The sequence below is a fragment of the Lithobates pipiens genome, unplaced genomic scaffold (genome assembly GCF_037356315.1).
Source record: "Lithobates pipiens isolate NorthernLeopardFrog02 unplaced genomic scaffold, aLitPip1_a1.2 Scaffold_8, whole genome shotgun sequence".
NCBI classification, from domain to species: domain Eukaryota; kingdom Metazoa; phylum Chordata; class Amphibia; order Anura; family Ranidae; genus Lithobates; species Lithobates pipiens.
The window spans coordinates 259,485,927-259,513,428 of record NW_027507903.1 but is presented as its reverse complement, the minus strand read 5'-3'; the positions used below and the strand labels follow the sequence as shown (position 1 = coordinate 259,513,428).

General features: G+C 40.8%; 1 protein-coding gene across 2 annotated transcripts in view; it reads right to left on the bottom strand.

Moving 5' to 3' along the window:
* LOC143961848 (solute carrier family 23 member 2-like) overlaps positions 1-27,177 on the bottom strand; it is a 282,179-nt gene extending 255,002 nt beyond the window's left edge. The window contains exons 1-2 of one of the 2 annotated variants that reach the window (XM_077471183.1): positions 27,039-27,177; positions 15,703-15,852 (exon numbers count right to left, since the gene is read on the bottom strand). In XM_077471183.1, coding sequence (XP_077327309.1) covers positions 15,703-15,852; positions 27,039-27,104 — 216 coding nt within the window. In that variant the 5' untranslated portion in view covers positions 27,105-27,177. The remainder of the gene's footprint in view (positions 1-15,702; positions 15,853-27,038) is intronic. The other variant, XM_077471182.1, reaches the window with a different exon arrangement.
* Positions 27,178-27,502: the final 325 nt, after the last annotated feature.

Below are 27,502 nucleotides of genomic sequence, written 5' to 3'. Positions count from 1 at the left end.
TTCTGGTATCTGGTACTTATATTGGTAGATGATATTGAATTGAGTTCACTGACACCATATGGATTACAAATGTGTGCTTTGTGAAGTTAAGACGCTATACTAAAAGCCACTTGTACTGAAATTGTTGCTAGTGGGGAACATTCCTTTTGGCTATATTGCTGGGACTGTGCTGGACTGTATGCTGCCGGCAAATACAGGAAGTGTCCACTTGAGTCATGATGGCTAGTGTTCTGGAATTGCAAGTATGCCTCCCTTGGAAAAGTAACATGTTGATCGGACATTCAGCGTGTTTATTTCCTCAACCCATGAGGAACTTCATTCTCGGTCCCCGGCCGTTAAGCGGACAGACTGAGACTACCATTGCAAAGGGACTTTTGTCAAGAAGTGCGGTCCTTGCATCACGGTCTGGCTGCTTGTTGCTTGATTGCAGCCATGCTTCCTGTCCCCGGAGTTGTCCCCGAGAAGAAGGGAAACTGCTGGGAAATGTTATTCTACCCCGATTGAACTTTTCATTTGATGGACCTTGAGGCTTTCAATACACTGGGGTGTTTAGTTAGGTAGAATAAGCAGTGACAAAAGGGGCAAATTCTAACCTTGCACTTTGAGTGATGGACTGTCAAGTGTACCTGGAATGTGTTTCCATATGCTGGCCACCAGGTGGCTTGAGCCATGGCCAACCTGAGTGAGCCCTTGTTCACATTATGTGTTTATCTGATAGGAAATGCTAAGAAAGTTTTTGTAAGATAGCTGTTGAAAGGGGTGGCATCCTCAGATGAGGATGGGGCCCAATTTCACTTATATGTGTGTTTAGATATAGAGATCATTGTAGTTTAGGCATATTATAGGGTGTATGTACACTGCTATGCTGCTCTTGGCTGAGGGTAATTAACATTTATTCCAGATTCACTTATGGATATATTGCACTGTTTTATTGTTGGGATAGGATGTATTCTTTTTTCTCTCTTCCATGTGTTCCTGCACCCATTGTGTCTTCTTTGGACAAGGAATAACAGTGACTCGATGTGATAGCAATGCTAGCCTTTTATGTCCCTCATTACTGTATATATTATATAGGATATAAGGCTACTGTTTTCCTTTTTAATTGGGTGTTACGCCACACGTAAAATTGTATATAGTTTCTGCTATTTATCTACCATTGTGTGAACTGCCACCTGCTCAGGTATATGTATATGTTATGCATATCTACTTCATGCGTTACGCCATATGTATTGTTATTATTACTATTGTTCCTTTCCTGTTTCCCCACCCATCCCAGTTTTTGCCAGAACCTTCACTTTCAGGCTTGAGAGTTCAAATTATTTTTCTGCAAACTCTGAGACATTGTTTTCCTAGGCAGGGGATGGATGTAGCACCCTGATGTTTAGGCATCAAATTTAGATGCCAGGAGACAGTTGCCTTGGCCAATTGTTAGGAGATTAATTGATTTCCTTCAATTCTGGAATTGCTGCAGTTTTTTGTTCTGCCACTAGGTGGCACTGTAGCTGGTGACATTAAATAAGACAAGGGCATAGCAAGGACAGAAATGAATGGGGTGTCTCAGCCAATGGGTAGGGATTTTATTGGGTCCCTTGGCCTGCTGGGAGAGATTATTTATTTGGGTGGAGTCAGGTGATCGGTGTTCTGTGCCACCTGGACGGCTGTCTGGGTGGACGTGTGTTGTACTGCCCCGGGATGCTAGGCCAGAAACCTAATGTCTGTCCTGGGGACATCTGGCAGCGTAGGGTTGGGACTGCGGGCTTGTAGTCCAACCAAAAGTAATGGTTCCATTGGCCGGGGAACCAGTTGTGATCGGAGGTAGAGGGGAAGCTGTCACCACTAAGGGACCATCCACCTTGTTACTGGGGACCACAGTGAGTAGGCTGAGGCCAGTACCAGAGCAGAATTTTTGCCAGCCAGGGACGATGAAGAAGTGGGAAAACTTCAGAAAGTGCCAAGTCAGGGTCCCAGTGGGACAGCAGAGGTGACGCTTGCAGAGCATCAGTGAGTGCCAAGCCAGGGACCTAATGTATCAGCAGGGGTGAAGCTTGAAGAGTATCTGTGAGTGCCAATCCAGGGACCCAGCAGGGAAGTGGGGGTGATGCTCGAGGGAGATACTGAAAAAAGTGGAAGCGCTCAGGGGATCCAGTGGCTAGTGAATCCGAAGTCTAGTGAAAGACTGAGAGTTCACTGCATGAAGATCTACAGTGAGTGACTGTGGAGTAAATATAACTGTTTGTGTTGTCAATATTTGAATAAAACTACCGTTAGTAACACCTACAAGATTGTTGCCATAGGAGACAGCGGTCCTACCTATATAGAAGTGGTGTACGACTGCCTGCCTATAGAAGTCTTGGAGTCTGCCAATTCTTTTGTATTTACCTAAGGGTGTTCTGGCACTAACCATCTCTCCCACAGTTCTGTTCAAGAGACAATAAATCTCTTTGCATTCAAAAAGTGTCTGGGGTCCAAGATTTCATCTTGCATTACACCCACCATGCCTTGTAACCCACTCTACACTGAGGGATGTCAGCTCTCTAACTCTGGAGGTCACCATTAGGCCTAAAGGGACCCAGAACTTTGCTACAAATGTTTGAATCTTAGCCCTTACAGCCCTTAGCCAGTACACACGGTCGGAGAATCCCTCGGAATGTGTCCTATCGGACAGCGTTGTCGGATAATCCGACTGTGTGTGGTATGCATCGGACTGTTTCCGTCGGAATATCCGTCGGACCAAATTTTCCAACTTGCTGGAAATATTTTCCGACAAACTGGTCCGATTGCATCACGCTGCAATGTTAAAAATTCATTCATGAAGCGCATTCTCTTGTTCTTTACAATGCTGCAAGAATGAACTTCTTTTGATGCTCATAGACACACACACTTCTCCGGAACGTATTTCATTACTCTTTTTTCACCATTTCAGCAATACAATTTTATTTTGCGTCACATCTACACAATTTTAGATTTTGTTTATTCTTTTTTGGATGTTTTTTTATTTTTAATTCCTAAAAATCTCCTTTAAAGACAGTTTGCTCATTTCTCCTTTTTTTGGGGTGTTTTTTGTGTGTAAACTTAACACAATAACATTATTTTATTTTTTATCTTTGGTTTTTCGTTTTTAATCTACAGGAGGTTGTTTAGTGTTGGTTATTCATTTCACTTTGTATTTTTGAAATGTACCTGCCTGCTCACAAATAAACTGGCCTTTTGGAAGGAAAACACATACACAAGTATTTCATAAAAAAAAAACCTTTATTGTGGTCGCTATAAAATAAAAATAGGAACGCAGCGCTGGAGAAACTTCTTACTTTGGTGCAGCCTTTGGCCCCCAGGGCAGACATGAACAAAATGGAATTTTAAGAATTTGTGGCCTGAGGTGTACATATCTCAGGGAGAGAAGTCTGGTCCCGAAGTCCTAGAGAACAGGAAATTCAGATGCCATCTATGTCCCCAGGATGTGGATCTTCAAGAGGCTGCATCTTCTGGCAAACCAGACTGAACCCAGGCCATCACTTTCTCGTCTTCCTTGGGCACTTCCCACCAGGCATCCTTCGAGGCTGTGGCTCGGCTCCTGTAGTTGGGGCAGGAGGAGGAGGGCGTTGGTGGACCTCCTGGCTGCCACTTGTCACAGCCTCCCCCCGACTGAGGTCTTCCTGTGTATGAAAAGGGGACATAGTTTTAGTTTTTTGCTCATCAATCACACCATTTTGTGCTCCTGGCTTTTGCAAATTGAATGTTACCAAATAGAACAGACTATCATTCTGAGCCCAGCATATTTCTTTCCCGTCCCAATCATTTTTGGTCACTACTGTCTCTTGATATGTTAACCACTTTGATAAATCACAACTTACTGATCAATAAGAACATCTAGTTAACATCATTAAATGTAACACAAGAAATATGTTCAACAATGCAATACCTGTCTCAAGCTGGACCCCACCACATGTTGCTGCCTGGAAGGCCCAGGTTGGACGTTGGAAGCCTCAGCTGGGGGTGAAGGAAGACTGGAGAGTGGTGGCCTGAGTGGTGGCCTCGGTACCCCCTGGTCTACCAGAAAAGGCAGCCTCTCAAAGTAAACCATCCATGGGGTAATAAATGGCATCTGGGTCTCCTGCTCTCAAGAACTCCAGGTGCTTCTTTCTCTCCCTGAGATATGTAAGCTTCATGGCCACAATTTTCCTATTCAGATAGGTCATGTCTGCCGTGGGGACCATGATCCGCACCAAACAAAGAAGTTTCTCCAGCGCTGCGTTTCTCTTTGTTATGTCGGCATAAAACTTGTTGTGGAACTGCCACAGGCAGGGCATCTCCTTGTAGGGTTTGAGGAATAGCCCCATAAAATTTGGGTTTTTGAATGGATCCATATTGTCTGCAAGACACAACACAAGACAAACCCTCAAATACTAATAATGCCATTAAAAACCCTCCTAATCTTGTCCCGACATCGGCCTAGATAGAAGCAGTCTAGTCTAGTGATGCACCAAGTTAAAAAATTTACCTTCGTTTGCAAGTTCGTCACGTCCGTGCCTCACTCTCTTCCCAGATCGTACGGATGATACACGCGTGTTGCATTTTATATACAGTGCACATGCGTGAAACTCCGCCCGCCCCTGACGTTCTTTCTAGACTATTCCCCGCCCTTTCGCTTCCGGCGCAGTGGGGAGAGCACATGGCGGAGACAACGCAGGTGCACACTAATAATAGTTTCACTAACGAGGAGGAGGGTGAGGAAAGCCTGGAGCCTGAAACATCCCAGTCCAGGAAGAGAAGATTTAAGGCCTCAAATATGTCTTTTGGAGAGATGTTGGAGATGGTGGACATATTGAACAGGACCGACTATGATGGGAAGTTTGGACCTTACCCAAACCCAAATATCAGAAAGGCCAAGATCATGTCTAAAGTTGTGAAGAGTCTTCATAAGAATTTTGGGGTACGCCGATCCAAGGATCAACTGAGAAAACGCTGGTCAGACCTGAAACTGAGGGAGCACGAGCAGTACCTAAGGATCAAGCGTGTTCTTAAAAAAAGTAAGTAGTTGTCGTGTGTTCATATGATTATTCTTGCTTGCATACTGCTCCATGTGCTTTGATTTCATGTTGTGCATTTTAAAATGGCCACTTTCAAGTTCATGGTTTCATTAGTTCGTAAGAAACATTGTTCTGCAGGGAAGTATTCCAGCTTAACAAAGTGTTCCCAATAATGTTCTCACCTTGGAACTCGGCAAAAAAAAAACAATTGTACAACACTTCCAAGCAATGTTTCAGATTCATATTTCTGCCCTCTGTGTGCTAATTCTTCTTTTTTTACATTCTCATAAGGGAGAGAAGACTCGGCAAGTATGAGGACACCAGGGACCACACCCCTCCCAAAGAAGGGCAACTTCCAAAAGCAGAAACAGAGGAGCAGGAGGAAGGAGAGATCGCGGAGGTGGGGCAAATTGTCACCACAACAGGTGAGTGTCGGAGAACACAGCTTACGGTAAGCTCATCAATGTATGTCACCATATTTTTATTACATGGTGTATTTTTTTTGCTTTGTTTTGTAGGTGATGTGGAAGAAGATTCCCATTTTACCAGTGAAAGTGCCCAGATCCTGATTGGGGAGATAATGGGGTGCAATCGGGATTTGGAAAATATACAGCAAAACATCAATGATGTTAAAAATAAAATGAAGAACATCATTGATGTTTTGGGGAGAGTGTGAAACCCACAAAGCTAGATAGGGTTTTATTTTTGCTATTTTAAACAAAAAATTTTGTATTTCTTGTAATTAGAAATTTGGAAGATGCACAGAGTGTGTAAACAGGTGCTATATCCCATCATGGGGGATCAATGTACGTGTTTTGTGTAAAGTGTCTGAGATGAAGGGGTTGCAGCCCCAAAGCATGTACATTGATCCCCCATGATGGGAGATAGCACATGTTGACACACTGTGTGCATCTTCCAAATTTGGATTTTCCAGGGGTGACACCCCATGTGATGAAGGCAATATCAGCCCAGTTTGTACATACTCATGTCTGATATTGTCTTCACTTTTCAAAGTTGAACTTTGTAAGTTCCTGTGTTCTGTATTTTACGGTTTGATACATGCCTGTTTACACAAAAACACCAAGTAAACAAAATTTTAATTAAACTCTGTTTTTTATACACACAATTTCTTGGTTTGTTGTAAAAACCTTTTCAAAACGCACATGTGAATGTGCTTGTATTAAAAAGTTTAATTATCAACAATGTGTGGCTTCCTTTTTCATTGCGCCCAAAATGTATTTGTATTAAAATTTTAGTTTGTGCTGAGAAGGAGTGTGATTTACTAAAGGAAACTCCACTTTGCACCCCAAGTGCAGTTTCAGGTGTACTTTTGCAGTGCACTTGTAGTGCATAGTGGATATGCCTTTAGTAAAAAAAACACCCACAGTGAGGTGTAAATTTGGACAATCATGCCATTTTCCTGCCATGGTGCTGAAAATGAGCACGATTTTGGTCAGTAATGCACTACATACATTAGTTACAAGAACAAGGTGTGTGTGTGTAGCAGACCCAAAACATAATAAGATTATCTGAAGAAGAGACTGTCCCCTCATCTCGCTCTGAACTTGGGTTTGCACTGTTGGTGAAAAAGGCACAACTTGAAAAAAACTGGCAAAGTGGGAGGCCACAGTCTGCCATTCCTGTGGCGTTGAAGGACACTGTAGTGAAACAAGACCAAAAATTAGTAATTTGACAAATCAACATTGCAAGCAGATTAGACACCAACATTTTTTGACAAAATTAGTATAACATTTTGGGAACTGAGTATTTAAAGCCTAAAGTCTAAGGTCCCCTTATGAGAGTCATCACCCCCCCCCTCCCCCATCTGATGGGCCCTTGCTAAAAAATGAGGGGGGATGTTTAGGACAGGTAACCCTCTCCACTTAATTGAGAGCTGAATGCCTAAATAAGGTGTGATACTTTGGGAAGCCCCTCCTTAGTTACACTATTGGCAGCCCACCGGACAGGTAAGAAGTGTCATAATCCCAAAAAGATAACAAAATGGAAGCACATTTTGACATTCTGCTATTACATATCCAGATAATTAATATGTTAAAAAACAAAATAAAACTAGCATTTGAAATTATTGAGGCAGGCCCTTGCACTACATGGTTAGGTGAATTCATCCATAAATGTGATTGCTATCAGCTGAGCTAGCAGTTGGGGGGAGGGAGGTTACTAATGAGTTTGGCACAACCCCAAAAATTCATAAAATGTGACTCTGCATGAATTGAAGCACACACATCACATTTGTAGAAATTTTAGGGGGTGCTTAGGGGAAAACAATACTATGGGGCTGAAAAAAGACATTGGTAAGTGACTAGACTATAGTTTTATGGGCCAAGAAGAGCATGGTGGGGAAGTTAGTGAGGCAAATCCGCATGAGGACAAAGGGGTAGAGCATATGAATTAGAGCATATTGCAATGATGGTAATTAGGGAATGAGGAAAGAAATGCAAGACATTAGCAATCATGAAATACATAGAATGTGATGTTTAAGGATAAAACTTAGCTTCATATAGTCCTTCTGCAGGACCTGAATGATGGCAGAACAGGTCTCTGGAATAATGATCCCCAGAGCCTGGGGGGAGATGCCTGTTGCAAACTTTAGGTCATGAATGCTTCTCCCTGTCCCCTCCCTGTTCATGGACCGGGCTTGTGTCAAAGTAAAAACCCCAACACCAAGCCCCTGCACAGCACAAACTGTATGACGAGTACGTAGACGAAACATGGTTTGAAAACGGTCGGCTGGTCAGAACGGACAACAGAAAGCACAGATAAACAGCAAGCCCTGAAAGAACGACCTGAATAGCAGAAGCAAGCAGACAATAAGAAATGCCTTTCAAAGTGTACTATACCAAGATATAGTCCACAATGAGAAACAAATACTTACTGACTGCACACACTGATTATCAGATACGCACACACAAGCACAAACCGAAGAGCAGTAGCGATCTGAATCACAAATCTGAAAAGCGCAAATCGTCTCTCACCAAACTTTTACTAACACGAGATCAGCAGAAGGAGCCCAAAGGGTGCCGGACGTGGTGCTGAACTTCCCTTTTCTAGTCCCGCCGTGCATGGCTTAGGTCACCGCATTCTTGGCAACCGCAAAATCCGACAACTTGGTCCGGCCGTGTGTATGCCACAGTTTCGGACTAAATCTGTCTGACAAAATCCGTCGGACAAAATCCAACAGATTTGGTTGGCAGAATGTCCTACCGTGTGTACGGGTGCTAAGAGGTGATAGTTGTTTTGCTATGAATGACATTCTTTGGTAGACAACATTTTGAGGTGTAAGCTCAAGTTGACTCTTTGATTTCTTTTCCATTCATCTCATTGAGTAAACAATTTCTGATTAAACCAATTCTGGTGTATTTCCTTATTGCTGCTGTTATTTAGTGGGAAAAAATGTTTGAACCCAGGATGTCAGAGGTAGCAGAAGACTCACAGGGTCAGGGCAACCAAAGGGGTACTGATTTATCTTGTGACCCTCAAGAGGACAGCGCTACGCATGTGTTGAAAATTCATCTACAATTTGACTGGCACCCATACTTTATCTACCCTGCTGAGGAAGAACCAACCTTGAAATAAATGTACCTGGGGCTTTTTTTACATAAAAGGGCACTTAGATGATTTTCACAACATAGACTACTAGACAGATGAAGGTCAATCTTTATTTAAGTCACAATTAATAGCTTTACACAAATTATGGATTATTTTTAACATGTTGAGATACATTATCAGTTTACGGAGTGATTGATCTTGCTAACTCAAGTTCATCCTTCTAGTATGGAGGATATAGCTACTAGAACAAGAAGGCATACCTACAAACTACTAGGGACACTTTACACCAAATGTAATAGATCAGCTAAATCTAAAGTACAATTTGGAAATTTTGCTGTACAGCACTTTGAGACTAACATTAGCATTATGCTTGTTTTAGTCACATGTAATCAACATATATTGATGCACAATGACATGCATTGATCAGAAGCAACTGCTTTACAAAATATTCAGTGTCTGACCTAATGGTTCATGGGAAATTCACAAAACATGTGGGAATTCATTTTCCAGAAGTCTAAAGTCTGAATTTGACAGAAATGCAGTTTACAGGAATATTTTATAGGCTGATTAAGAGCTTAAGGAAACCTCTGACCACAATGCCGATTGGGGGGATCACTGACGTTTTGGAATTTACAAGTGGAGGTAAAATTTACTGGAAGACCCTTTGATGTAATTATTTCTCTAGAAAATGGACATAATGTAGTGCAGTATAGGTGGTATTTGCCTGCAAATTTACATGTCATGCATCTGTCTATGCATGCAGAATCTTCACCAACTAAGAAATATCAATTTCTCTGCTTTACTGTATGATGCAAAAAAACATGTTACAATTAGCATGCATTATAATTAAAGGCCCTGCAAGAAGCATTTTTCTATTTGCTAAGAACAATGGGTGTTGTAGGTACAATAGGTAAAACAATTATTATCGAGAAGAGACATTGTGGTGTCTTACAGTGGTGTGAAAAAGTGTTTGCCCCCTTCCTCATTTCCTGTTCCTTTGCATGTTTGTCACACTTAAGTGTTTCGGAACATCAAACCAATTTAAACAATAGTCAAGGACAACACAAGTAAACACAAAATGCAATTTGTAAATGAAGGTGTTTATTATTAAAGGTGAAAAAAAATCCAAACCATCATGGCCATGTGTGAAAAAGTGATTGCCCCCCTTGTTAAAACATACTATAACTGTGGTTGTCCACACCTGAGTTCAATTTCTCTAGCCACACCCAGGCCTGATTATTGCCACACCTGTTTACAATCAAGGCATCACTTAAATAGGAGCTGCTTGACACAGTAAGGTCCACCAGAAGATCCTTAAAAGCTACACATCATGCCGAGACCCAAAGAAATTCAGGAACAATTGAGAAAGAAAGTAATTGAGATCTATCAGTCTGGAAAGGGTTATAAAGCCATTTCCAAAGCTTTGGGAATCCAGCGAACCACAGTGAGAGCCATTATCCACAAATGGCGAAGACATGGAACAGTGGTGAACCTTCCCAGGAGTGTCCGGCCGCCCAAAATTACCCCAAGAGCGCAGCGACGACTCATCCAAGAGGTCACTAAAGACCCCACAACAACGTCCAAGGAACTGCAGGCCTCACTTGCCTCAGTTAAGGTCAGCGTTCATGCCTCCACCATCAGGAAAAGACTGGGCAAAAATGGCCTGCATGGCAGAGTTCCAAGGAGAAAACCACTGCTGAGCAAAAAGAACATCAAAGCTCGTCTCAATTTCTCCACAACACATCTTGATGATCCCCAAGACTTTTGGGACAACATTCTGTGGACCGATGAGACAAAAGTGTAACTCTTTGGAAGGTGTGTGTCCGTGTATATCTGGCGTAGAAGGAACACTGCATTTCATAAAAAGAACATTATACCAACAGTAAAATATGGTGGTGGTAGTGTGATGGTCTGGGGCTGTTTTGCTGCTTCAGGACCTGGAAGACTTGCCGTGATAAAAGGAACTATGAATTCTGCTGTCTACCAAGAGATCCTGAAGGAGAATGTCCGACCATCTGTTCGTGTACTCAAGCTGAAACGAACTTGGGTTCTGCAGCAGGACAATGATCCTAAACACACCAGCAAGTCCACCACCGAATGGCTGAAGAAAAACAAAATGAAGACTTTGGAATGGCCTAGCCAAAGTCCTGACCTGAATCCTATTGAGATGTTGTGGTATGACCTTAAAAAGGCCGTTCATGCTCGAAAACCCTCTAATGTAACTGAATTAGGACAATTCTGCAAAGATGAGTGGGCCAAAATTCCCCCAGGACGCTGTAAAAGCCTCATTGCACGTTATCGCAAACGCTTGGTTGCAGTTGTTGCTGCTAAGGGTGGCCCAACCAGTTATTAGGTTTAGGGGGCAATCACTTTTTCACACAGGGCCATGATGGTTTGGATTTTTTTTCACCTTTAATAATAAACACCTTCATTTACAAATTGCATTTTGTGTTTACTTGTGTTGTCCTTGACTATTGTTTAAATTGGTTTGATGTTCCAAAACACTTAAGTGTGACAAACATGCAAAGGAACAGGAAATGAGGAAGGGGGCAAACACTTTTTCACACCACTGTATATAAATACATAGCCCACTGCTAAGTTTTTGTACATGACACAAACCTGATGTAATTTAATTAAAGGATTATGCGTGGTTTTGTACTTTATTTATGTATGTATTTATTTATTTTATAATCATAACTAAACATACATGTTTAATTCTTTTATTTTTTATTTTTTAGTCATGAAGATATGAAATGCTTTTATATTTTGAGATTTTTTTACCCAGCATGTAAGGTTCTTAGCATTTTTTTCATATAATTTGTTCTACTTGTTGTTTACACACCCCAATAGCTCAATGTGACACTTAAGGATGGTCTGGATGTTCGCATTGAACGTAAATTTGACTTGAACATCAGCTGTTCGTTTACTCATAGAACAAACATATGAGGGGGTTTGCAGCAAATTTGACCCCCTCAAAGGGCCCCACAATGCACTGCTCTTGAAGTGCATTGATTGCTGCTGATTAGCCAAAGCATGCACCTAACCTGCATGCTTTGGCCAATCACAGCACGATGCGCTATGAGAGCTATGATTGGCCAAAGACAGGGTGTCTTTGGCCAATCATGGCTCAGGGGCTAAGTCCACGCCCCACACTATATAAGGCTGCAGCTTACACGACGGTCATATAGAGTGAATGAACTGAACTGAATGAAATGAACTGAACCGAAGGGTGTTCGGCTCATCCCTAGTGACATTTATATACATAAGGTATTGACTCATTCCAGTGACTCAACCCTTATGGGACAGCTCCAGTAAATCCAATATTTTAGCCAGACAAAATGTGTCACAAAGAAGGCAGCTCTTGCTGTGCTGTCTCTTTAGCTGACCCATTGTGCTCTAGGAATCCTATGTCATATACTAAATGTTTCTTTGCAAGACAAGAATTTTATGTTAAAAACAGATTGTTTGAACATGTATGAACTTAAAATTAGTTTCAACAAAAATGTCCCAAAATCGTTGTAGTTATTCTACAAAGTGATCTTGATATTTTTAAATATTCACAGCATAAATCTCTATTTTCACAAAGATCTTCTGTGTGCCTCTCTGTAACTAGTTTCAAGTTGATACTAGTGGCTTGACTTCAAACTAGGCCTTCTCTTCCAATTTACTTTCCACTGAGTTTCCAGGAAAATCACTTTCATTAGAAGGGAGAATAGAAGATGGTGGGACCTAGTGCTGAGGTCAGGAAGGGGAAAAATAAAGTGATGCTAATTTACCAGAGGAACACACAAGATTATCTTCTGGATAATTAAGGTAATAGCAGGAATCCCGTGGTATCTGTTCATAGTTAGGACATACATGTTTAAAATGGCAGGCAGGTTCACCTTAAAGCTGAATTCCAGGTATGGATTTTATTGCATACTGTAGTTATAATGGTCCAGCTTGACCAATGTAAGTATGCATATTTCATACCTGTGGGATCCCTGGAGAAGGTGGAAACCACTGTATTAGTCGCCACTACTACAGTGATCACCTCTGTCTTCTGGGTCCTGTGACGAGCAGCTTCCCTGCTACATAGTAACCACATGGGGTCAAAACCTCTTGCATTTTTCTCTGTAAATGCAAGACATTCTTTTATTGGATGAGGTTGAGATTGAGATGCCACCATCCTGCTTCTCCACCTTGTATTGTATATAGAATATGCTTACTTACATTGGTCCAATGTAATGTTTTTCTTTTTTTCTCTGTGTGTTGAACTGGATGGACTTGTGTCTTTTTTTCAACTACACTAATTATGTAACTATGGCCCAAAGTATCTGTGCTACAAATCTATACCTAGAGTTCAGCTTTAAGCTTTTGTTTATATTTTAAAGTATAACTAAAGGAAAAACCTTTTTTAGTTTTGGATAGAGTGGAGAGGGATTAGAACACTTTTCAGTTTTTATTGCTGTCTTTGCCTTCATTAAGGAGATTTACCCTCTCTATTTGTCCTGTATACCATTATCATTGAAAGTGAAAGTAAAAGAAAATCCCCAAATTTGGGTTGTCCCCAGAAAAGTAATAGAGGGGAAATCTTCCAATGGATACACTAGTTCTGATGACCTGGGGGTCCCCAAGAAATGCCCTTAATTTGCAGGCATTTCCTCTTACTTACTGTTTGGCTATGGGACAGGAAGTGAAGGGAACTCTCCCCAATAGGATGCAGATGGCAAAAGAGAAAAAAAAAAATCTGACATGAGTTATAACCCTCCCTTTGCTCTATCCAAAATGGAAAAAAAGTTTTGCCTGTAGTTCTACTTTATCTGTTACATAAGAAAATGTAGTTCAGTATGTTGTGATAAATAAAGCATTACTGCCCTCTGCCTGTAAAATACAATATTGTAAACTACAATATTTGTTTCTGCTATTAAAAATATCAGGTGATCTAGAATACTCTTGCCGGATAGGTTTTTAAACTACCTAAAATGAACCTTACAGGAGAAAAAAAAAGTACTTTTTATTAAAAAAGATTTTTTTTTTTTTACAATTTAAAACAAAACTAAAAACAAACAAAACATTCCCACTAGATGAAAAAGAAAAGAATACATATTTTTAAACTACCTAAAATGAACAGGTGAGAAAAAGTTGTTGTTTTTAAAGGGAATTAGGACTGAAGGGTGTCTAAGTCGTTTAAGGATAGGCATTCGCCAGGAGATCTGTCTGCCTATGTAATAGCCTTTGTAATAATAATAACAATTATTCAATAATGTAATCAAATCAAAAACACTGAAATGTGCTGAGTTGCAGAATTGTCGCTGTCATTACTTTTAGTGTTTGATGATGAATTTCCCCACAAATTACTATTGCTCATTTCTGCAAGTGATTCTAATTTATTTTCGCTGTTTTCTAGCTGGTCTATAACCACTTTTGATGTAAACGGCCATTTTTTGGTTGCTATGGACAATCTCCAGTTTCCTGGCATAAAGAATAGTATTTATAATATAAAATTGCATGCAGGACACTGGACAAACCACTAGGGACAAAGAGGATGTGTAATTATTTGATACAGTACTGTAATCTGTAAGATTACAGTATACTGTATCTATACTGTGTTGTTTTACTTTTTGAATTTGGCGCCAAACTTAGTCCTCGTGCATCGCAACGCTCCCAGGGAACGGAGCTCTGCGCTGTCACAAATGGAGCGAAACACGGCGGCTCACTGATCACAGCGGGGAGACATCGCTGGATCCAGGGGACAAGGTAAGTAACCCCCTACATGGATCCTGCGATGCGATCCCGAGTCTGGCTCGGGAATACCGCTTATGGTAATGAAATCTCACCCCGAGCCAGACTCGGGAATACCGCCACGGAGGTTAAATAGTCTGATCTTCATCTAAGCAATGTATTGGGCTTGTACCATTTGCCAATTTCTCTGCGTCTAAACATCAGATTTTCATTGTAAGGGATTCCAAGTGCAGGCACCGAGCAGGAGCAGTGATAAGATCAGTGTAGCTGTACTTAGGAAACTGAAATCAGACCATGTATGATTAAAGTCAGACTTATTAAAGTGATACAAAACCTATCCAACCCCTGCAAACAGTAAAACACAGCAAAAGTGAAGATATACTTGAACCATAAACCAAGCCACGTAACCTACAGATATACATGAACCATAAACCAAGACATGTGACCTACAGTAACTATAATACAGTATATACAGTACAAAATGGGGAGCACAGATGAACGGGATTAGACAGGAACTGGAGATGGCTAGGGAAGGAGGCCAGAACTGGGATCAGGAACAAGGGTAGCAGATATGAAGTAGCAGGGCACAAGATGCATGTACTGAAACAGAATTACAGCAAAAGTCAGGATCAAGGTCATCATAGCTCACAATTGATTTAGAGGGACTGGCCCTGATTTTGGAACAATGTCCCTCTTTGCGCCTCATTTGTCTCTCATTTTGGTCTGAGCTATATAGCATATTCATATATTGTATATAAATGGACTTTTTGCCTTTCAAAAAGTGTTTCCTTTCATCCAATTTCTAAATTGCTGCATTGGTAAATGTCAAAAGCCAATATAAAGGAATAGTAATGGTAAAAAAAGAAGAAAAGAAAAAAAGAACTTATTTACTAATCTTTTTTTTGTATATTTCTCCTTTAAGAGGCCATGGCAGGGGTGTGTCCTATGCCTACATACTTTTGCTAATAGGTGTCTCTCATTCCCATCTCAAAAAGCTGGGTATGATGACCAGGTATAAAGCATGCATGCAAAACATGGAGCTAACGATAGAAGTTAGGTAAAGAGTTATAATGTCTCAGCAGCCAACATTAGGTGGAGACTGATTTTACTGGGATCAGCTAGCTACTGGGAGACACCTGCTGGTGGCCACAGGAACTACATCCTTCAGTTCTGGGAGCCACAGTGGCACCAGCAGGTGATCCAGGTCCTGAAGTACAGTAAAGTACAAAAAAAATTAGATTCCTTAGTAAATGAGCCTTTTGAAGGGGTGGAATCACCAAAAAAGACAGTGAAGTTCTGAAACATCTTCAACATTTTCCCTTGCTCACAAAACCAACAATCATTCAGAAAAGTTCTTACCCACTTTCAATGTAGATGTACCAACCTGAAGTGCCAGCAGTATACACAGATACCAAGGTGGTCTATCATTGATGCCATAAATTAATTCTGTCGATGGTGTGTTGTAGGATTCTGCATTTATGTCTGTTATATTCAGAGCATTTCCTACAAGCTCTTTATCATATAGCTCTTGTCTCTATAAAGAAATGACAATACTTATGTTTGATTACTTGGTGATTATTTTACTAGAACATTGGTTTTCAACTATTATACTAATCAACATTTTTCTGGATGCTTTAATCCATAAAATGATAACTGCATTACGTTACGCATTTATCTTTTGACACTTTGAAAAGGCCTGAACAAAGCATTATTAATAACCGATGACAAGCTTTTCTAAACTTCTGTGAATTTCTTCTTTTTTTTTTTACCACTATGTGCTTTCAAGCTGTCAAGGTCTGGGGGACAAATATCAGCCTTCAGTAGTACACATACAGTATGTAATTGTTAATATTAAATTACATTTTAACATAAACAATACAGTATATTGCTGGAATTTGAATATGTAGTCTTCAATAACTGATACAAGGTATTGCCTGAAACATAAATAATGCTATCTAATGCCCAGAAACTGTAGATTTGTATCTGTGATGTGTTTTTCTCAAAAGACGGAGTGGTCAAATGCTGCCATCTACTGCATATTGCAATTGTTGCATTTTGACTGAAAACTTTATTTCAGATGTTTTAGAGTAAAAAAGAACGAGAACACCACCAGAGAACGGAGCCTGTTTAAAAACTCAAAGTTTATAGAACTTAGATAGAAGTTGTTTTTTTTTTTACATTTTTCAGTATATGGTATTATCTAAATAATGTATAAAAATACTGAAGCATCTATGGGGTGGCATTTTAAATTACTGAAAGCATGCTGTATGCTCAATTATGTCACATTTTGGAATCCTAAAAATCGAATAAAGTACCCTCTTGGACAAAATACAGTATTTCATGGATAAGGAAAATCGCTATAAAGATGACTATTCATCTGAAACTTCTCCACCAGTTTCATACGCTCCCTGTCCCTTTACTAACCTTTGCACTTAAGGCAGTTGTGAAGGGTATTTTTTGTAATTAAATATTAAAAATGTTATACTTACCCGCTCTATGCAATGGTATTGCACAGAGCAGCCCAGAACCTCCTCTTTTGGGATCCCCTGTCGGCACTCTTAGCTACTCCTTTTCTCTGTGTGCCACCATGGGAAGCCATTTCCTATGGTAGTACACTTGCAGCCTCACTCCAGAGCCAGGCTGTGTGCATCCATTGACACACATACCTTGGTATGGCCCAGTCCTCCACTTCCTCTACACAGGATTTGATTGACAGCAGCAGGAGTCAGTGGCTCCAAATGCTGTCTCTGAGACTGTGAAGAGAGAGAGAGAGAGACTAGTGCAACAGTAGGTGGGCACGGCGCTGGATTAAGGTTGTACTGTATAAAGGGAGGGGAGGGGGCTATAGAGCTAGTAGGACTTTTTTTATTTTAATGCAGAGAATCCATTGAGGAAAAAATGTCTAGCTTAGAACAAATTTAACTCTTTCCAAAACCATGTAATAATATTTATCTGGGCCAACAAGAAAGCTGGAATCACGTTGCTGTTCACCAGTGAACTTTCAGGCACTCCCTTGTCTCCCATCCCAATGAAGACCTCAAACCATGAGTCCCTTGATGTGCCAAACGTAAACAATCTGGGATTCTACCAAATATTCCAGCACAGCACGTACCCCTGCTTTGCTTCTAGAAAACCCACTATACCTGCCTGGTTTGGAATCCCACTGGTGCATTCCACTTATGGACATCTAACAATTTCTATTACTTATACTGCATCATTATTGATAACTCCATTTATCATTGGGTAGAGATACGAGTTGAATATCAAATACCTTATACAGGAAAATTTCCGATATATGCAAATTAAACATTGGGTCTATTCTCTGAAAATAAATAAGGATTTTACTACCCAATTATACACTTTTGAATACATTTGTTATCACACACCTTTTTCTCCTAAGGAAATCACCATTAAATATTTCTGAACTTAATCTCTTGTCCACGCATACAGCTCATTTTATTTCCAAATGGGAAGTTGATCATGGAATCACCTATGCTTTGCCAGAGATACTACTGCCAAAACTTGGAAGAAGAAATTCATGCATTTTACGGACATCGGACAGCACATAGGCCTATTTTTCATCAACAAGACAGCCACCAGCATATTTTTTTATTTATTCAAATTAGTTTGGAACCCATGGTTTCAGTGTGCCCATCCATCACTTTCATCCAAAATCCTTACCTCTCTATAGCCATCTCAATTTAGGAGATATTTGGGAGACTCTGAAGCCTCCACCCCCCACCCTAATTCTTCTACCCCCCCCCTCTCCTCTCACACACCCAGACACACAGATCTGTTTACTTTGTAGCCTCCTTATTGGAAGAGACTGAGAGACAATCATCAGGGAACAGCAGCAAAGAACTGTGGAATATGAAGTCCCAGCACAAGGCAGCCTGACTGACTGTGTGAGGGGGCAGGACTGCAAATTCCAGGCTGCACTGCAGAGAGTCAAGAGAATTGTGGGAGAGACTATAAAAAGCACAGGGCGGACTAGGCCGAGAGGCCCTGTTTCTAGGATCCCATCGGGAGAGCAACCCTCTGTTGCATGTGTAAGGGGATTGCGGCCTACCAAGGGGCACACAGTCTGCAGCTCCAGCCCAGAGGAACAGAACCCGCATGCTTCCAGAAGGATGCTCCACAGCAGCGAAATGTCACAGAATCGGCCAATTCAATGGGTTAGAGACTGAAAGCCATTGCAACAAATCCGCAGCCAAGAGAATTGGTTGATCGCTCTTTGGAGGACCACTGAATGCGTACAGGATTGGCGAGGGGGCTTTGCCCAGGAATCTTATTGCCTTCCATAAAACACCACGCCTGAATACTGTGCACAGACACCTGTTATCCGGGCCATGTAGAGGAGTGCTATATCACAGAACCAGCTATTTTACAGTCCTTCTCATTACTCTGTTACACTGAGGGACCCTTATCCACAGAGCTCCTACATGCCGGTGAAGAGAACAAACGCAAAACTTTGCTTCTAGAACACTATTGTTGTTGCTCTTAAAGGAGACACACCACTAGTGTTTGTATTACTTCATTATATGTGTATTGGAGGTACTATAGGTCGGCCTAGGGTTCCCCTTTAGCCATAGTATTCTACATCAATCAATAGCTCGTTTGGGGAGTCCATTTATTCTGTGTACGTTGTTATTATTCTTTTATTGTTGCATAGTATTGATTGTTTTGGTCCAAGAAAACTTGAGAGAGCAGAACTGAGTTTGTGAGTTATTACTGGGTTATTCCATTAATCACATTGCTAGGTTTGCCAGAGGGGCTGGGCTTCTTTGGGTTTGAGAGGCTGAGTAACGGACTGAACAAAACAAAAGCAGCTGCTTCGGGGGTATCGCTATACATATTATTTTTGTAACTTTGCTGAAACCTAATAAAACGTATTGGAAGTGAAAACATACTGTATATTTCTCATTGTCCTCTTTTATTGCTTGTTTATAGGAGACAGCTTCCAGAGCTATAACTGTGTGGAGCCCTCTGTCTCTTTAATCCCCATCTCAAAAGATTATTCCCCTAATAATTCAGAATGCGGATTGCTTTCATAGTATCAAATGCAAGTTCCCAAAACACATTCATATAATACAAATGTTCTTTTTAAATGGTATTGCTACCTGCATGAATCACTGTGTAGGTAGGCAACGCTGAGTTCCTGTGATTTTAGGTCCCATATGAGTCACACAATCAGCAATGGCTATTGTTATGCCCCTAGCTACCACCAAGGTGACCTTTTCTTTAATATTACTTCCTCTACTGCTTTGAAAAACTAATTCCAGCAATATATATCTTACATCTGCTGTTCCTGTTTTGATGCTGGATAATTCTTCAATGGAATTGTCAACTGACAAGGATACGGGGAACACTGAAAACAACAACCCGGGGACTATGTCAGTTGTTGATATAAATAAAGCAGGGATGCCCATGTTATCATAGCTCTCAACTGTCCCTGATTTCAAGGGACTGTCCCTGATTTGGAACAATGTCCCTCTGCCCCCTGTCTTCCTAATTTGTCCCTCATTTTGGTCTGATATATCAAGCTGTAAATAAAATGCACCATTTATCTTTTAAAAAGTGTTTCCCAGTGGTAAACATTTCATCCAATTTCTAAATTGTTGTATTTGTAAAATTTAAAAGCCAATATAAAGGAATAGCAGTGGTAAAAAAAAGCAGTTGTGAGTTTAACCAAACATTTTTGTGTGTGTACATTTGCCTTTAAAGGGGTGTGGCAGAGGGTGTGTCCTATGCCTACATTATTTTGGTAATAGATGTCCCTCGTTTTCATCTCAAAAAGTTGGGAGGTATGTATTACTATTCAAAATGCTCAGTCCTGGAGGTCTAAAAGGATAAGAAGGTCTATCAGTATTCCATTGGTGCTTATAGGAAGTTAAACCAGTTGTGCTATAAAGACAATGGGGGTTATTTACTAAAGGCAAATCCACTTTGCACTACAAGTGCAATGTGCACTTGGAAGTGCAGTCACTGTAGTTCCGAGGGGGACATGCAAGGAAAATAAAAAAACAGCATTTTAGCTTGCACGTGATTGGCTAATAAAATCAGCAGAGCTTCCCCTCAGATTTACAGCGACTGCACTTCCAAGTGCACTTTGCACTTGTAGTGTAAAGTGGATTTGCCTTTTGTAAATAACCCCCAATGTAAAAGAAACTGAAGCTTTTGGCATGCCTCACACATTTCTGAATTGGGAAAGATGGGTACCATTTGATACATAGTAGGTTTTCAATGGATATATACCTGACACACCTACCATTTACATGGACCACGAAGAGTTCATTTGCAAAATTATTATTGATGCAACGTTTATTGTTAACTGTCTTTGTTTCGCCACTATTTCCTTTATATTTGTTTTTTTTTAAATAACTGAGGCAACAATTCAGATGTTTGAAGACCAAAATAGATGGCCAACTAAGAAGGAAATAAGGAAAAAAGAATTTGGTGGTAAAAGAGGGACAGTATGAAGGGCATATGAAGGACAGTTAGGAGCTATGTTGTGTTGTAATGAATGGTGAGATATGAAAAAGGGAAAATAGGAAACTGCATTTGTATGTAAATCAGTTGTAGTGACTTTGTGAGTTCCTTATTAGGATTCTGGACAGTGTGTACAGTGGTGTGAAAAAGTGTTTGCCGCCTTCCTCATTTCCTGTTCCTTTGCATGTTTGTCACACTTAAGTGTTTCGGAACATCAAACCAATTTAAACAATAGTCAAGGACAACACAAGTAAACACAAAATGCAATTTGTAAATGAAGGTGTTTATTATTAAAGGTGAAAAAAATCCAAACCATCATGGCCATGTGTGAAAAAGTGATTGCCCCCCTTGTTAAAACATACTATAACTGTGGTTGTCCACACCTGAGTTCAATTTCTCTAGCCACACCCAGGCCTGATTATTGCCACACCTGTTCACAATCAAGGCATCACTTAAATAGGAGCTGCTTGACACAGTAAGGTCCACCAGAAGATCCTTAAAAGCTACACATCATGCCGAGACCCAAAGAAATTCAGGAACAATTGAGAAAGAAAGTAATTGAGATCTATCAGTATGGAAAGGGTTATAAAGCCATTTCCAAAGCTTTGGGAATCCAGCGAACCACAGTGAGAGCCATTATCCACAAATGGCGAAGACATGGAACAGTGGTGAACCTTCCCAGGAGTGGCCGGCCGCCCAAAATTACCCCAAGAGCGCAGCGACGACTCATCCAAGAGGTCACAAAAGACCCCACAACAACGTCCAAGGAACTGCAGGCCTCACTTGCCTCAGTTAAGGTCAGCGTTCATGCCTCCACCATCAGGAAAAGACTGGGCAAAAATGGCCTGCATGGCAGAGTTCCAAGGAGAAAACCACTGCTGAGCAAAAAGAACATCAAAGCTCGTCTCAATTTCTCCACAACACATCTTGATGATCCCCAAGACTTTTGGGACAACATTCTGTGGACCGATGAGACAAAAGTGTAACTCTTTGGAAGGTGTGTGTCCAAGTATATCTGGCGTAGAAGGAACACTGCATTTCATAAAAAGAACATTATACCAACAGTAAAATATGGTGGTGGTAGTGTGATGGTCTGGGGCTGTTTTGCTGCTTCAGGACCTGGAAGACTTGCCGTGATAAAAGGAACTATGAATTCTGCTGTCTACCAAGAGATCCTGAAGGAGAATGTCCGACCATCTGTTCGTGTACTCAAGCTGAAACGAACTTGGGTTCTGCAGCAGGACAATGATCCTAAACACACCAGCAAGTCCACCAACGAATGGCTGAAGAAAAACAAAATGAAGACTTTGGAGTGGCCTAGCCAAAGTCCTGACCTGAATCCTATTGAGATGTTGTGGTATGACCTTAAAAAGGCCGTTCATGCTCGAAAACCCTCTAATGTAACTGAATTAGGACAATTCTGCAAAGATGAGTGGGCCAAAATTCCTCCAGGACGCTGTAAAAGCCTCATTGCACGTTATCGCAAACGCCTGGTTGCAGTTGTTGCTGCTAAGGGTGGCCCAACCAGTTATTAGGTTTAGGGGGCAATCACTTTTTCACACAGGGCCATGATGGTTTGGATTTTTTTTCACCTTTAATAATAAACACCTTCATTTACAAATTGCATTTTGTGTTTACTTGTGTTGTCCTTGACTATTGTTTAAATTGGTTTGATGTTCCAAAACACTTAAGTGTGACAAACATGCAAAGGAACAGGAAATGAGGAAGGGGGCAAACACTTTTTCACACCACTGTATATAAAACAACAATTACACAGTAAGTGACACAAGAGAGCCAGTTCCTTACCTATCATTGATTATAAATGATTTCAGATGCAATACTTCAAGTATATTTGTATAGTAAATCCTATATTAGCTGAAGTTTTAACTGTTCAGTACCAATAACAAGTATAAACCATGGTTTTTCCTGTTCTGTATGATATATTGGCCTTCAGCCTCAAGATGTCGCCATTGCAGTTGCAATAGATTAGTTAAAATCTGTTGCCTTACTTATGATTATTTAATCCCTTCACCACAATCTGACAGATCTCATCTGTGAGCACTACTTTATAGAAGCCATGATTTTTTTTAACAGACTCTATATATAAATATTAATAAGCAGCTCTATACTTTTTTTGTAGATAAGGTAGACAATGATGGTTCTCATTGCATAGGCACTGGTATGTAAATAAATTATTTACATGACTCTGCACAATAGCATTCATCAAGGTATAAACCAGGGGCGGGCCGCCTATTAAGGGCACATGAGTGCCACCCCCCCTGTCCATCGCCGCCTCCCCTATCCATGCGTCCGGCCCCTTTCAGGACACCGGTGCATGGATTCCAATGTGGAGGGGCTGCTTTTTTGAAGCACTGATTATAGCCAGAATTCACAGAGCCTGACTTCTGAACCACAGAGGTGTGCCAAGGAAGAGTTTCAGGAGGTGGAATCAGTACAGGAATCATTGCTTGCAAGCAGCAAGGTACCATGGGATATATAGTAGTTAAAGATTAAAAGGAAACAGTAAAGGAGAACCTGCACCGCATGCAGAGAATATAGGAATTGTGGAAAGAAATAGGCAGTAGACAGGCAGCAATCACAACATAAAAGGATATTTTTCAATAGGCCTATATTCAATGTCATAAATAATTATTGTTTGTATTACAATTACAATGCTGATGTTAAAAAATGAAAGTGCATGCAGTGACCATAGATCTTCTTTAAAACCTTACATTTATAGGCACACTAAATCTGACAACAAACTTAGCAAATTCTGGACGATTCCCGATGAACAGGCTCAAATTTGAATCATGGGTGGCCATGTCGGCACCCTACCACCCACCATCCTTCTATCTGAAAATTGAAGGAGCAGGATGGACACTTATCAGATGAACAGTGGTTGTATCCAACTAGATGTAGTCATTGTTCAGGTATTCTTACAACTGATGGAGCCAGTTGTCAGAATACAATAGCTAAAAACAGGGGTGAACAGCGGCACTAGATATGGTGATAACAAAATGATATAGCAACTGGAATATAGGTATAAATAAAATGTGTGTGTGTGTGTGTGTGTGTGTGAGAATAAGCACACATAATATTAAAACATTTGTTTAAAACATAGGACATAAATGATCCAAGATCTTGTATGATTAGCACCTGGAGGCACTTCCCTTAGAGCAGGGGTCTCAAACTGGTGGCCCTCCAGCTGTTGTGAAACTACAAGTCCCATGAGGCTTTGCAAGGCTGACAGTTACAAGCATGGCTCCCACAGGCAGAGGCATGATGGGACTTGTAGTTTCGCAACAGCTGGAGGGCCGCCAGCTTGAGACCCCTGCCTTAGAGTGAAGCAATGGGCTCTGTGTAGAAATGGGAACAGAGGGGCGCCAGACTGAGTGCAGTATAAATCATATATTTAATAAAAACGAGTAGTAACTCACAAATGATGTCCCTTGGAGGAATTCCGTCTTGCGCTTTGGGTCTGAGAGCTCTGTGTGCCCTGTCAAAGTCGATGGGAGATTGTTCCGGCCGTTCAATGAGAGAATTAAGGATGGCTGTTAGGGCTGGTCTAATTTGGTCCGGGGACACCGTTTCGGGCACTCCTCTGATTCTTATATTGTTCCGTCTACCGCGGTTGTCCAGGTCATATCGATCAAATGTCGGGAGTGTGAATTTGTGATATTGTCCAGTCTGACCAGTGCTCTGTCCCTCCTTTTCCCAGCCCTGTCTGAGATTGCCATTTGCTCTGTCAGTCTCATTATTTCGGTTTTAATATCTGTGATTGCTGCAGCAAAAGAACTTTTAATTTCAGCGGCAATGTCTGTCATAGCTGCGTAAGTAAGAAGTTGGTCTGTTTTACCGTTGCCTGCGGTTGAGTCCTCAGATGCTGAGAGGGAGACTTCATCGTCTTCCATGTCCTCCACAATGTTGTTTCTCTGTGAAAGTGCCATTTTGGAATTTTTGCTCCCTCCACAGTATTTAAATTTGCTAAGGTTTGCTGGCGAGTTCTTCTTTTTCTTCTGAGGTGGCCCCAAAGAACGGAGGATATGGCTGTGCGTACTTCTCCTTGATTGTGTTGACATATTCGTCTGTCAGGTCTGTTTTCAGTGCATAGGCCCCCCTGGTCACCAGGGTCTCCCTACATTACAGTCATGTGTGCTGTTCACCAGGCCACTTCCTCTGTAGTAGTGTTTGCCAGTTCTTGGATAGGAGATCTGTATCGCTAGTGGGGTACGCACCAGTACTGGGGATAAGATTAGGTGGACACAAATCGATACAAACTGAGCGGAGACAGTTAAGGAGATGAAGGGTGTACTTGGAGCAGCAAGATGACTGCTGTCTTCAGTAGATAGGCCAGGGCCTCAGGCTTTCCCTACTCTGGTGGCCGTGTAGCTATGCTCCGCTCCGTTTGCCTCCCGTGTCCCCCAGTACTGCCCCCAAGATCTGCCAAGAGTGTATGCTCCCACTAAGTGCAGTATAGTAAGTCCGATGTGGGGGGGGGGGTGCCGTGGGTGTACTCACAGTGGCCTGGCGGTGGCATAGGCCGGATCCGAGGCCTGGATGTTTTCTCCGTCCGTATCCGGGACTCCGCTGGACTGTGGGCCGGAGGTCTTGTAGGCCGCAAGATGGCGCTGGGTGCTCCGCAATGCTGCCGGGTGTGCTGGCACCGTTAAAGTTATTTATAGCCCAGCCGATGGCCTTCGGGGGACAGCTCCTCAACCCCCGGGCTCCGCACAGTTCCGATGTCTCTTTTCGGGCACTTTAAAGAGAGGATGGCGGGGGATGACGGTGGATTTCACCTGGCTTGTGTGGAGCTCAGCCGCCGCACGTCCTCCTTGCTCCGTGTCCGGACATGCCCCCGTGAGTTATTACTTGTTTTTATTAAATATATGATTTATACTGCACTCAGTCTGGCGCTCCTCTGTTCCCAGAATGCAATAGCTAGCAGGGGAAATTCATCCATCCAAGCTATTCAGAATGGATGGGGAAGCCACAGGGCATACAGTGTATGGCCAGTTTAAGTTTGTCTGCTTTGTTAAACTTGACATTACAATAAGGCTTTAAGATTTGCTCACTATTTGCTACTATGAGTTAGGTAAAATGTACAGCCATACTGTTTACAACATTAGGCTGTGTATGTTTAGGTCATCCTAACACATAGCTATGTTCTGTTTTGTTGCCCTAGAAGCAATATATTCAATATTCACCATTATCTGTTCTGATTTGACTTGGGGTTTGCTAAGGTTAGGCATAAGTAAACTGCTATATAAGTAGTTGACCTTTCTCTAAACCATTAAAATATATTAAATGCTAAGACTGCAAAAAAGACAAACGTGGGATCCATGCTAGTGATCTGATTTTGGCAAATGACTTGAACTGTAAAGGATTTTTTAAAAGTCGTGTTTTTGCCATTTATTCACACAACGTCAAAGACCTCAACATTCAGATGAAATTTTTTCTAGGATGCCAGATAATTAGTAAATGTTTTCATGACTTCTTTCCTTTCAAACATGATTAAAAAAAAAATTTAATAGAAAGGAATAGAATAATGTACAGTATAGCATATGTGTAGTTCAGGGGAATATGCAAACTATGGCCAAATAACCAAAAGTGAAACTGGATTTTCTAAAAGTCTTTTGTAAATTTGGGTTTAAAAATGCATTTCATGTTTTGCAGTAGTGTGCAATATTTAATGCAAATAAATAATAATACCAGAAAAAATACATCTTTTTGTTTTATTAAGAAAAACATATTTTTAGACACATCTGTCAGTTACAATTATTGACATGTTATCCTATTAAATGTTAAGTGATGCAATCCTAGATAAAAATGAATGTATAGTAGCACAACTTTAAACAAAAATTCTTACAATGCAATCTACCATCATCACACAGGTTCACAGCAAATGCAAAAAAATACCTCACCAAAAAAAGTTATTTTAAGTAAAAGGAAAAAAAATGTATCTAATTTAAAATATGCAGCTATAGATACAACTTTTAAGTGTACATTTTATATGTAGAGTAAAAATGAGAAATTAATACCAAAATACACACCTTATAAGTTGAGTCAAAATTTTAAATGTATGCTGATCCCTGATTGAAATTAATTATAAATATAATTTTGTCTCCCAACATCGAAACAATTATTGAATGAACCCATAGGAAGCCATTTATGAGTAGCATTTCATCTTATAAAATCAAACAAATTAATTCTTAAATTGTAATACTATCTTACCTCGGCCATCAGAGTCTCGTCCCCCATTTCTATATGCTCTGTTTTATTTTTGCAGGGGGAAGTCATTTTGTAGACACTGTGTGCTACAATAAACAACTAACATTTGTCTCTAAAGTACAGCTTCCATGTCCAGTGCAAGACCAAAAAATATTTGGAAGACTTCTAAACACCTTAATTATTTACAGCAATCTCTACTTCTTTTCATGCATGACTTGAATGCAAGTCAATTAATTGCTCAGCTTTTTTTTTCACCTCTCAAAGCAGGATTAATCATTTTACTGAAAGAGATATGATGTCTGTTCTATCTATATATCGACCACAAGTTTGATCACTAATGAAATACTAATGTATTTTCTATATCTATGTGATGACTACAAATATCACCACTAACGCAAATCTAAGGACTGTTTCACAGCAGAATCGCACAAGAACATGGTGCACATTCCTGTGTGAATCCTTTGCAT